Below are 12223 nucleotides of genomic sequence, written 5' to 3'. Positions count from 1 at the left end.
GTGAGCGCGCGCGCGATCTCTCTCTCTCTCTCTCTCTCTCACACACACACACAGAGAGAGCAGATGATGGATAATCCTCTGGAGTCTCGCGGCATACTATGGAGCTGGTCCTATTTAACATTTCAGAATGTACATTTGCTAAATTACTTTTATGTGCGCTGGCGTTATGTCAAACATGGAGACACAGGCATGCTGTAGCTCACAGGATGGTTTACACCATGCTAAAAGCCCCTTCACTGCTTTCTCAGTGACACGTGATTCTGGGGTCCTGACAGGCACTTTCTTCTCTACATTCTAAGTCTGAAGTTGCTTCCTCAGGCTCCCTTTCTTTTTTTTTTTTTTTTTTTTTGTTTTGGTTTTTCGAGGTAGGGTCTCACTCTAGCCCAGGCTGACCTGGAATTAACTATGTAGTCTCAGGGTGGCCTCGCAACTCACGGCGATCCTCCTACCTCTGCCTCCCGAGTGCTGGGATTAAAGGCGTGCGCCACCACGCCCGGCAGTCAGGCTCCCTTTCTTGCCTCAAGGAACAACCCATACAGAAGTTCAAATGCCACAGCCTCGTTCTTTGAAGGAAAACAGGTTTTTAAGGTTTTAGAATAATCTTAAGGCATTCAACTATCATCATATCCAGGGATTGGTCTTCAAATGCCCAACCTAAGAGATGGAAGGAAACGGGTACCTGAGGATAACAGAAGACTTCACCGGATCAGAGTTTCTATCTCCACAGCCCCTCCTTTAAAGAGGCACACTTCATCTGTCACAGCTGTGCACGCAGTGCCGCCCACTTTTAATCCCAGCACTCAGGAGGCAGAGGTAAGGAGGACCACTGTGTGTTCAAGGCCAGCGTGGGGCTACCCAGTGAGTTCCAGGTCAGCTTGTGCTAAAGTGAGATGGACCCCCCCCCCCCCCCACACACACACACACAAAGTAGGAACTTAGGCTCAAGAGGCCCGAGAGACTCGTAAATCCTCACAAGACGCTCTATCCTGGCACCACCATCATCAGCGATCACTGTCGCTCAAGTTCCCTAATGGTGACATTTTTCCCCTTCCCAGGCATCACTGCTCCCATATCCCCATCCCCAGTGTTCACAGACAAATGTGTCCACTTAAAGCAAAACACTGATGCTGTTATTCATATTCTTCCATGTTAAAAACAAGCAGAATGAAAACTTTAAAAAAAATTGTTTAAGAGCTGGAGAGATGGCTTAGTGTTAAGGCACATGCCTTCAAAGCCTTAAGACCCAGGTTTGATTCTTCAGGTCCCACATAAGCCAGATGCACATGGTGACGCATGCATCTGGAGTTCATTTGCAGTGGCTGGAGGCCCTGGTGTGCCCATTCTCTCTCTAATAAATAAAAACTTTAAAAAATAATAACAGAGAAAACAGTAGAATGATCTCGGCTCAAGACTCTAGTCAAGTGGGGCATATACCGTGCCCATAATCCCAACGCCCAGGAGGCTAAGAGAGAAGGACCCATACAAAATTACTCTGTTATCAAAGTCGGGGAAGATGGCACACTGGATACAGGGTTTGCCACACTAGTATGAGTACCTGAGTTCATATCCCCAGGCTCTGTGTAAAAGCCAGAGCTGTGGCAAACAGGGACATAGGAGAATTTTTCCAGAAGCATACAGACCAGCTAGCCTAGTGAACACAGCAGTAAACAATAAGAACAAGAGATGCTTCCTCAAAGGAGGTAGAAGGTAAGGACTGACACTTCAAAGCTGTCTTCTGACCTCTACTCTAAAGCCATGGCACACACAGGCCAGTAATCACACATGAATATATGCACACACACCGGCCCCCCAAAAAAAGTTCTACTCAAGACACATCTGAAACCAGGTGTGGTGGTCCACGCCTTTAATCCCAACACTTGGGAGGCAGAGGTAGGAGGATCACTGTAAATTCCAGGTCAGCCTGGGCTAGATTGAGATCCCACCTTGAAAAACCAAAGAAAAAAATCTAAACCAAAAATTAACAACCCCACCTCCATCCCATCCCATTTTCTTCTTTTAGCTAACCATGAAGCATAAGCTAAATTGTAAAGTCAACACTCAACATTTTCAAAGCCAGTCTACAATGAGGACCTAAGAGCCTGACCTAATTTTTCAAACTAGGGGAGTTTCTAAGTTGCCAAGGACTTCCATATACATTGCATGAAAGTTGCCAGGCAACTCACATCTCTGATTGGTCTTGGAATACAGTCAGACATCTTCCCACAGACTATTACTATCCATTTACTCTAGAAGCCTAGAGAAGTTGCCTTTCTCCAAAGGAAGAGTCGTTTTCCTCCAATCCTCATGCACCGACACCCCATAGTTAAGGGCTAACCTTGCGTTACGGATCTTTGTTTGAACTCTAGAGCCAAAATGTCTATGCACATGGAGGGAAAACACTGAGAAACAACTGGATCTGCATAACTCTTTTAGGACCCCTCAAAAGAGCCCCAACCCCTAAAAGAGTAGATAAGCAAGATGCTTAAGGAAAAGGAGGCTTCTGACAACTATCCAACGTGTTCATATAGAGCCAAGTCCATTTGCAATTACGACTTCATTGTGGGAAAAAAAATATCAATTTGTGTTTTAGTGCAGAAAAAATTTTAATGAAGGACACCCAAACTTCAGTTCCAGACACAAACAGCTTACCTGACTCCTCTCTTTGTCCACTTTCTTAAAACACTTATTCAAGGACAAATTATGTCTCACTGAGTTCTTCCACCCAGTGGGTGCATTTGCAAAATACGGGAAATGTTCCAAGATCCAGTTGTAGATATCCTTCACTGGCAGACGCTTGGTTGGAGAGTCCTCGATGGCCATAAATATGAGGCAGCTAAAGGAATAGGGGGGCTTGCAGTTGGGGTTCTGCCTGGCATCATAGGGCATGTCCGAGTGGGCAGGGGATGGTGGGGTGTCATCATCCAGGTCCTGGACGGGGCTGACACTCCTGAGGACCGACTCCCCAAAGCTCTTCAGCAAGTTCTTGCTCTCATGCAGCCAGTTCAGGTTGGTCAGCTCTTCATCTTCCATGGTCCCCTCTTCTAATCTGATGTCAGGCAAAGGAAAGTCGAGGTCATCGTCTTCCTGGAGGGCCTTGGAGAAACCGCTGCCCCGGTAACACTGACTCAGTCCACTGGACACACTGATTCCTGAGCTTTCTGGCTTCTTACTGGCAGGCATGACTGGACCCATTTACGTGAAGGCTCCTACAAAGGACAGTACAGAGAAACGATGAACTGGAGAAATTCAAAATGTAAAAAAGACAGCTTAGGTGCTCTTAGTTCTCCTCTCTCCCCCTCTAGGGATCCCAGCTACTTGCGGATGCCATTTCATGATTCCCCCAGGGACCCATACAAGCCCACCACACAGTTATACCATGATGAATAATCAGTCCACTAAAGTATCATGGTGGCGTGATGGACCCTGAATGACAAGACCAGTGACATGCAAAGCACCTTTAATGTAGGAGTAGTAAACGCCTTGAATCCCAGCACTTGGGAGACAGAGGTAGGAGAATCACTGAGTATAGGACCAGCCTGGAATTACAGGTAGTTCCAGGTCAGCCTGGGCTAGAGTAGACCCTACCTCAAGGAAAAAAAAAAAAAGAAGAAAAGAAGAGAAGAAAAAATTCACAATGGCTTCTCCCTGGATCTACGACTGATTTCACTGTGATCAGGACAGAATTGATTACTTCACAGTGCCTCTGATCCTGTTACACATGAATACACTCATTTTATATAAAGTTCTTTTAAATGCCACAGTAAATACTATGCACTATGAAATAATGCAATGCACAACTCCTGTGGTTTTGTACTACTAGTCTCATTGTTTATCTTTCTAAAATAAAAAAAAAAAAAGAAAGAGAAAATGTCAAGCAGATGTGGGTGCTTTCTGGCCTCTCAAGCTTGGGGGACACTCAATTCAAGGTCAGCCTGGGCTACATAACAAGACCTTGTCTCAGAAAAGAAGAGACAGAAAGGGGAGAAGAGGAGTTGACCTCATATGAAGACCATCCTACTTCTCAGAATCAGGGCTGAAGAGATGGCTTAGCAGTTGGGGCACTTGTCTATGAGGTCTAAAGACCCAGATTCAATTCTCCAATACCCACATAAGGCAGATGCACATGGTGGCACACACATCTGGAGTTCATTTGCAGTGGCTAGAGGGCCCTGGTGCACTCCTTCTCACTCTCAAATAAATAATTTTTTTAAGTCTCTGAGTTAAAACTGGCTATAGGAACAAAAGATTTGGTTGGTTGAGTTGATTTTCAACCCACAAAATTTTGGCCAAAATCTGCAACTTGGAACTGGGCACGGTGGTCTCAAAACGGAGGAGAAAAAGTACGAGGGCTAGTGTGAGTTCGAGGGCAGCCGGTGACGACACAGTAAGTTCCAGGTTAGTCTGGGCAACTTTAATTACATTTGGCAAGTCTAAAAGAGGGCGAGAAGGAATTCTGTGGTTTGGAACTTGAAGAAGTACATTTAATTTTATTAAAAGACATTACACACAGAAGGAAAAAGCAAGTGCCTTCAGGCAGTAGACAAAAAATAGGAATGAAAGATAAATCATTTACTAAAATTAGAATTAGTGAAGAGAAGAAAAAAAAAAACAGAGAGAGCAAATGAAAGCTTGCTTCAAGACAGGAAGGCAAATTCAACAAAAACTGTGCTGGGATTCTATCCCCCCAACCACCAGAATCCTTGTTTTTATCAATGACCTAGAACAGAAAGTAAAATAGTATCTGATTAGAAATGAAAATCAGGAGGCAGAACGTCCATAAATAGAATAGCCCCTATGGATACATAGCACGTCCAGTCCTGTAGCACTGGACACACAGCAGAGAGAACAGTAAGTATAATGAAGACAGTCTTTCACTTGCCATTGGTAAAAGTGAAATAATGTGTTTAAGAAAAGTGTCTGTTATTTCCTCCCCCTTCAATAGGAAGATTAAGCAACCCACCTAAAGAAATGAACGCATGCCAAGGGCAAACACAAGATCATTCTGAATGCCATCAACAAAGCATGGACAATAACCACCCCTTCAGCACAGCAAGTTCTAGAATGGGATTCTAGGAAGCATGATGTGAGGCACCAAGCAACCAGACCAGGGTGCCACAGCAACTTCCCCAGTACCCTCCCGTAGACCCCTGTTGGCTAGAAGGTGGGAAGAGGCAGCTTTCCCCAGTTGCTGAGGAGGGTTTCACTGAGAGAGAAAAACCATCAAAGGTCGCCACAGCCCGATGCAGGCAGGCCAGTCCTGACTGAAGCCTCCCCTTCATCCATGGAAACATTTGTCAAACAAGGAGGCAACTGTGTACAGCACATCACACATTATGGGAGGGTGGGGAGGGGGCGCTTGTATCTTTAAGTTTGGGGATAGGCAAGTCCAATACTTTCAACTTCCTTATGAAGCAGTCAAAGCTAGCTTGTAACAAAGTTTCAAAGAGTCTTATCTGAGACTGTTCTGATTATCCGCATTTCCACACAAAAGACCAACTACCCAGCTAGGGAAGTCAACTTTAGCCCTAAATCAAAGTTTTATGTCTCCTGAGCTTCCAAACAGGAAAATTATATCATGGCTGACAGTAAAGTAATTTAATTGCACTGTTGCTATGACAACCTGCTGCTCTCCTTTTTAATTTGCTTATTTGTCAGTAGCTTCCCAAAGGAACGAACATGCTATTCTCCATGTTTTCTTTTGTTTTAAACAAACACTACCAGCAGTGTGGCTCTGTTAGAAAAATGTGGTTCTGGTAGAAAGATGGTCTGGGGAGTGGGAACCCCTTGTCTGTGTAACTGAATCCCTGTAAGCAGCCCTCATTGCATAGGAACAGTATGGAGGGCTACTGATTTTAGTTTGATCTTTTAACAAAAATAAAAATAAACAAACAGTTCCCAGAAACCACGGCCGATTTTTCCATCATTATACCCTAGCTACATAATTCCTTGAATCTTTTTTCTTTTATTTTTTTTCCAAGCCTGCAGTTAAGCAAACGTTTTTAATCTGCTGCCAACAAGGTTGCATTACCAGATACACAAATTGTTATTCACCAGTGACCTCCTTACAACTTGTAGGTCTGTGTCTGATTACACTCCCTACGCGCGCGCGCGCACACACACACACCCTCTTACTTTTTTAAAAAAGAAATGATTTGCTGTTTTGTCTTTTGTTAACTGAGGGGGGAAAAAAAAAATGGAACCAAGCAAGCACACTTTCTTCCCTAGCCCCAGAAAGTCTCCAAATAACTGACAAAAGACGTTCTGACCCAACTCTGAACAGATGTTCGATGTGAACTTTAAAAAGTTGAGAAATCTTCCACCACCGGAGCAGAGCAGCCGGGGAGCCTGGGGGGAGGAAGGGGAGGGAGGAAGCGGGGACCTCCCCCTTCCTTGCGCGCCCACGCACGCACGCGCGCGCTCCGCGCCCCGTCTACTGTACTTGTCAAAAACATTTCAAGGGGACCAGCGGAGGCGGCGATTGGCTGTGGCCCGCGTCAATCAGCAGCGTTGCCAGGCGACGGGGGAAAACTGCTCTTCTCCGCGTAGACAGGGCAATTGGGAGCTCGCATACCTTCACTGCCGGTCAGATGTCATAAACCTTTTATTGGCCGCAACGCGGCTGGCCTTAAAAACAAATCAATAAAAAACCTGCCGTCCCCCCTCCCTCCAAAGCCGCCTCCGCCAACTCCTGCGGCGCCCAAGGAGGTTTCAGAGAAACGGGGTGCAGCGCAGGGGCCGAGCCTCGGGAGAGGGGGTGGGGGGGTCTCGGGAGACGCTCACGGTCGTGCCAAGCTTGCACAGTTTGGAGCGTGGGGAAGAGGAGGGGGGGGGGTCTTTGTTAGCAGGCCGGCTCTCACGTTGGGGTCTCGGCTGGATCGGCACCCCCGTCCTCGAGCCGGAACGGCGCGGGGGGGATCCCGGGCTCCGCAGACAATACCAACTCCGCTCCCCTAGGGCGTCTGCTTGGAAACCGAGGCACCGGGAAAGCAGCCGGCACGTCGGGGCAGGAAACTCTCCAGCCCGGGTAGAACTTCCCGGCTCCGGGGCCAGGGGGAAGGCTGGTGGGGGGGTGGTCCCCGCCCGGCCCTCGTCCACGACCAGAGGTCGCCGCCCGCTCCCCAAGCCACGCGCGCCCCGGGGAGGGCCGTCTGCACCGAGCAGGGCGCCAACTCACCTGGCCGGAGCGGGGCGCGGGGACGCCGCTGCCCTTCAGCGGAACCGAGAAACTTTCGAAGCGGGCGCCCAGCGGGCATCGCTCGGTGGCCCTGCCGAGGACGCGCGGGCGCGAGGGTCGCGGCGAGCCGGGGGTGGAGGGCGGCCGGGGGACGGGCGCGGGCGGCAGCGGCGCGGGGGTCGCGGCGCGGCATGGGACCCCGCGGTGTCCGTGCGCCCCGGCTCGCCGCGCGTCCTCCCGCCGGCCCCGCCGCTCTCCCCGCCCCGTCCCGCCTCCCCGCTCGCCTCCGCCGCGGCGCGTCGGGCCGGGGCGCGCCGAGCGGCGAGAAATTGTTTCCACTGCAAACAAAAAAAAAAAAAAAAAAAAAAAAGGCGACACATGACCAGGCAGGAGGAGGGGAAGCGCGGGGAGGGAGGGACGGGGCGGAGAGGGCGGAGGGAGCCGGAGAGAGGGAAAACGTGGGCCGGGCCGCCGGCGGCCTGGGGCTCCGGGCGCCGACCCGCCCGGGACTCGGCCCCCCGGTCCACGCCCCGGCTCCCGGGACGCACGGGCAGGTGGCGCGTGGCCCGTCCCCTCCCCCGGGCTCTCGGGCCACCCGGGAGGGCCGGGGCTGCGCAGCTGGCAACGCGTCTCACGCCACCGCGCGCCTTACATGGCTCGAAAGTAAAAAGGAAAAGAATTACGATGCGAACGAGTGAGCGAGGCTGCTGAGGCCGGGGACAGGTTCCACTTCTCCCCAACTCCTCCGGCGTGCTGGCCGAGCCCGCCCTCCCGCCGGCGCCCATCCCACCCTGCCCGCAAGCCAGGTGCTAGGAGGTGTCAGCGGAGGGCTGGAGGATGGGTGGCCATTACCCAGCAAAGAGGTGCGCCCCAAAAGGCCACAGCGGTGGGGGGGGGGGGTCTTCCCTGTGGGTTGCGCTCAAGGACCCGGCAGGCTAGGACTGGAGTGAAAACGCGTGTCCCTCACATTTTGAGTTCCATGAACTGGGCGGACAATTTGCAAGTCACCCAGGAATGGTGGTGCGGCCACGTCTCAAGCACCACCAGAAAGAATGGACACTCACTGCTACAGCCATGCCAACCCAGCTGCCTTTGGAGAGGATGAAAGCAGGGAGTCCAACAGGACACCCTGGCGGTGACATAAATAAAAATAGAAAATTGTACACCACTCCCAGGTAGCAACAAGGGCGGGTTCCGCGCCGGGAAGCCCAAGGCTCTCTTCCCACCCCCCACCTGACCCGTGGACATCTCTAGAGAGCTGAGAATTGGACGACACCCCCCCCCCTCCAAAATGTACTTTCAGGGTAGCCACAGGGAAGGGGAAGGGTGGCGGGAAATACCACGGGGCGGCTGAAAAGTTTTTCTGCTTCAAAAAATAAGGAAACTCAAATCAATCTGAGAGTCACCCTCCCTCAGCCCTCCCCCCCCCCTTGAAAAAAGCTCAGGATTAGGTAAGGGCTGCTGAGTCTCCCAGAAAAACCACTGTGCCTCTGGAACTGGCTAAGTCCCAGCACAAGGGAGACCACTCAGAAAGGGGAGGAAGCTCAGAGTAGCCGAAGGGGTAGCCAGAGGTCATCCCGCCCCGCCCCTTTCATTACTGAGCACATGATGTGACTCACCCAAAGTCACTAGGTGACAGAAACAAATGAAGTGTCACGCCCTGAGATCCTAAGGGTGGGTACTGGTAACCAAAGCCAGGGCCAGACAAGGTAAGTCACCGGTCCACCACCCCATCAGCTGGTCACCTTAGAGTGCTTCGTCTCTGCCAGAGGAACCACCGGGCCGAACTGACCTTACAGAAGTTAAGTAGTAGTCTCCTCCTACCCAGCCATCACCGGCCCCTAGCCCTGCCAACCCTCACACCATAGCCAGAACCCTCCTTTGCATGAAGAAGAGATAACATTATTTTCCCCCAGTCCTTCTTCCAGAGTTCAGAAGCAGGGATGTGAGCTCAAGCTAATTATGCATGGAATATGTCACTCGTAAAAGTCAGTGCTAGCTCTTAGCCTCCTAGTGTGTGACCTAGTCATCCCAAGTGAACAAAAACTTACCCGCATAGCAAGCTGAAGGCCCTACCTAAGAAGCCATCAGTGGAAGGCGGAATATGGTGAGATAAACTGCCTTTAATGAGCTTGCCTCCCGCCCCCCCCCCCAGAGGGTTTTTGGTTTCTTGCATTCACAGACATTTTTCTTAATTTCCCTTCTCCCATTATAAATGTGCCAAGAGAAGCAAGTTGTGTCACCTTGAAGAGAAAGTCGTGGGTCAGCCCTACCTGATGTGCAAGGTCTTCCTGTCAGACTGAAATAGAAACAGAGCCAGCCAGAGCTTTGCTGCCAGGTAGAGAAGGGGCTGCCATAGACCCTTAGCTCTGGGACAGGTACCCAAGGACCAAATTCATTTAGGAACAGACTCCTCAGTTTCTCTCCGGAGCTTTCCAAAAGGACTATTGTATTCTGAGCCTCAAGAAGTCTCACATAGGCTGAACAAGTCAAGCCACTGTTGCACAAACACATGACAGCAGAATCCTATGTGCACCCTGGAACTCACTTTGGAAAATACTTAATTCCTGACTGGAGACTTGGTAGGCCCATTCTGCAGCCACATCTGAGCCTAGCCTGCAGAGTCACCAGGAGTTTGTTTGCAGGAACGAGAGGCCCTGGCATGCCCATTCTCTCTCTGCCAGGCGTGGTTGCACACTTTTAATCCTAACACTGTGAATACAAGGCCATTCTAAAACTGCATAGTAAATTCCAGGTCAGCCTGGATTAGAGGGAGACCCTTCCTGGGGGCGGGGGGGGGGGCAAGAAAGGCACCTGAATACTAGCTTAGTCAGCCTTGGTCTGGCACCTCAGTTCTCTACAGAGGTTTGTTCTTGTGTTTTTATTTTATTTATTTGCAAGCAGAGAGAGTCTGAGAGAATGGGCCGGCCAGGGCCTCTGAGCTGCTGCAAACGAACTCCAGATGCATGCACCACTCTGTGCATCTGGTTTTACGTGGGTACTGAGGCGTCAAACTCAGATCCTTAGGTTTTGCAGGCAAGCGCTTTAACTGCTGAGCCATCTCTCCAGCCACCCCTCCCCTTGTTTGTTTGCTTTTAATAGAGACAAGGAACACTGAGTGGTCAAAGGGTGTGAACTGCTACAAGTAGGAAGATCTGAAAAAACCTTGAAAAATGAGGAAGCCTCTGAGGCAGCCTGGAAAGATGGGTTTCTGGTCCAGGATCCTTTCAGTAACATGTCAACACAAGAGGAAGCCCGGGACTGGCTAAGTGGCCCTGGGGAGGGGTGGTCATGAAGCAATAGCTCCCCTCCCCATCTCTCCAGCACAATATGCTTTTCCTGTTTCCCCTCATACATCTGTTCCCCTCTCTTCCCTGCATGTTAGCTTCTCTTTTCTTTCCTTTAATATTTCTTTTTCTTTTTATTTATTTATTTGAGAGAGACAGAGAAAGAGGCAGATAGAAAAAGAGAATGGGCGCACCAGGGCCTCCAGCCACTGCAAACAAACTCCAGATTGCATGCACCACCTTGAGCATCTGGCTTACGTGGGTATTGGGGAATAGAGCCTTGAACCGGGGTCCTTAGACTTTAACTCAGCCGCTAAGCCATCTCTCCAGCCCTTGGCTTCTCTTTCCTGATGGCTACACATGGCTGCCACTGCTATGTCTTAAAGCCTTCTGATTTTTTTTTTAATTATTTATTTATTTATTTGAGAGCGACAGACACAGAGAGAAAGACAGATAGAGGGAGAGAGACAGAATGGGCGCACCAGAGCTTCCAGCCTCTGCAAACGAACTCCAGACGCGTGTGCCCCCTTGTGCATCTGGCTAACGTGGGACCTGGGGAACCGAACTTCGAACCGGGGTCCTTAGGCTTCACAGGCAAGCTCTTAACCGCTATGCCATCTCTCCAGCCCCTTCTGATTTTTTTGTAGGCACCACCTGCAGACTGCCTCAAGCCCTCCCCTACCCACTTCAGATGCTCAGGGAAATAATCTGATTGGCCTAGTCTGAGTCATGTGACTCCCCCAACAGAGGCAAGGATGGGGTAGGCTATCTGATACAACAGGCCTGGAGAGGGCAGGGGGATTTGGAAGGGAAGTCGCTAATAAATAGGGCCTGGAGATGGAGGAGCATTCTAGATCTCAGCTTCTCAGCTACAGAACCATTAGAACCACCTCGGAAATAATTATTCTTTACAAATCCAACTCTTATGATGGGGCCCGGGCATTTCCACAAGGGAAAAAAAAAAAAAAAAACCACAGGGGATGACTCTTCATGCAACCTCTGCTCCAGAGGGAAGAAAGATATGAAAGGTACAGACTTATCAAGCATGACTTCGCTGTATTAGAAATGCCCTCATTCACTGAGCAAATATTTACCCAGTACCTACCAAGTCTCTGGCATTGTGTTAGGTCAGAAGAAATTCGTTTGCAGTGGCTAGGGGCTCTGGTGCGCCCATTCTCTATGTGCCTTTGTCTTTCTCAGGTAAATAAATAATTTTATTTATTTATTTATTTGAGAGCAACAGACACAGAGAGAAAGACAGATAGAGGGAGAGAGAGAGAGAATGGGCACGCCAGGGCTTCCAGCCTCTGCAAACGAACTCCAGACGCGTGCGCCCCCTTGTGCATCTGGCTAACGTGGGACCTGGGGAACCGAGCCTCCAACCGGGGTCCTTAGGCTTCACAGGCAAGCACTTAACCGCTAAGCCATCTCTCCAGCCCAATAAATAATTTTTTAAAGTGCGGCTTAAAACCTTGAGGAGAGCCGGGCGTGGTGGCGCACGCCTTTAATCCCAGCACTCGGGAGGCAGAGGTAGGAGGATCGCCATGAGTTCAAGGCCACCCTGAGACTACATAGTGAATTCCAGGTCAGCCTGAGCCAGAGTGAGACCCTACCTTGAAAAACCAAAAAAAAAAAAAAAACCTTGAGGAGAGGGGTGGAGAGGTGACTCAATGGTTAAAGGCACTTGCTTACAAAGACTGATGGGCCAGGTTCAATTCCCTAGTACCCATGTAAAGCCAAATACACAAAATGATGCATGCAT

At 50.0% G+C, this 12223-nt stretch overlaps 1 protein-coding gene across 4 annotated transcripts in view; it reads right to left on the bottom strand.

Moving 5' to 3' along the window:
• Window positions 1–12223, bottom strand: part of Foxn3 (forkhead box N3) — a 336005-nt gene that overhangs the window by 241097 nt on the left and 82685 nt on the right. For 3 of the 4 annotated variants that reach the window (XM_004649345.2, XM_045153943.1, XM_004649346.3), the window contains exon 2: window positions 2650–3206. In XM_004649345.2, the coding sequence (XP_004649402.1) occupies window positions 2650–3192 (543 nt within the window). In that variant the 5' untranslated portion in view covers window positions 3193–3206. Of the gene's footprint in view, window positions 1–2649; window positions 3207–7174; window positions 7270–12223 lie in introns of those variants that run through there. The other variant, XM_045153942.1, reaches the window with a different exon arrangement.

The sequence above is a fragment of the Jaculus jaculus genome, chromosome 7 (genome assembly GCF_020740685.1).
Source record: "Jaculus jaculus isolate mJacJac1 chromosome 7, mJacJac1.mat.Y.cur, whole genome shotgun sequence".
Taxonomy (NCBI): Eukaryota; Metazoa; Chordata; class Mammalia; order Rodentia; family Dipodidae; genus Jaculus; species Jaculus jaculus.
The sequence above is the reverse complement of the archived record's forward strand: the minus strand, read 5'-3'. Positions and strand labels throughout refer to the sequence as shown.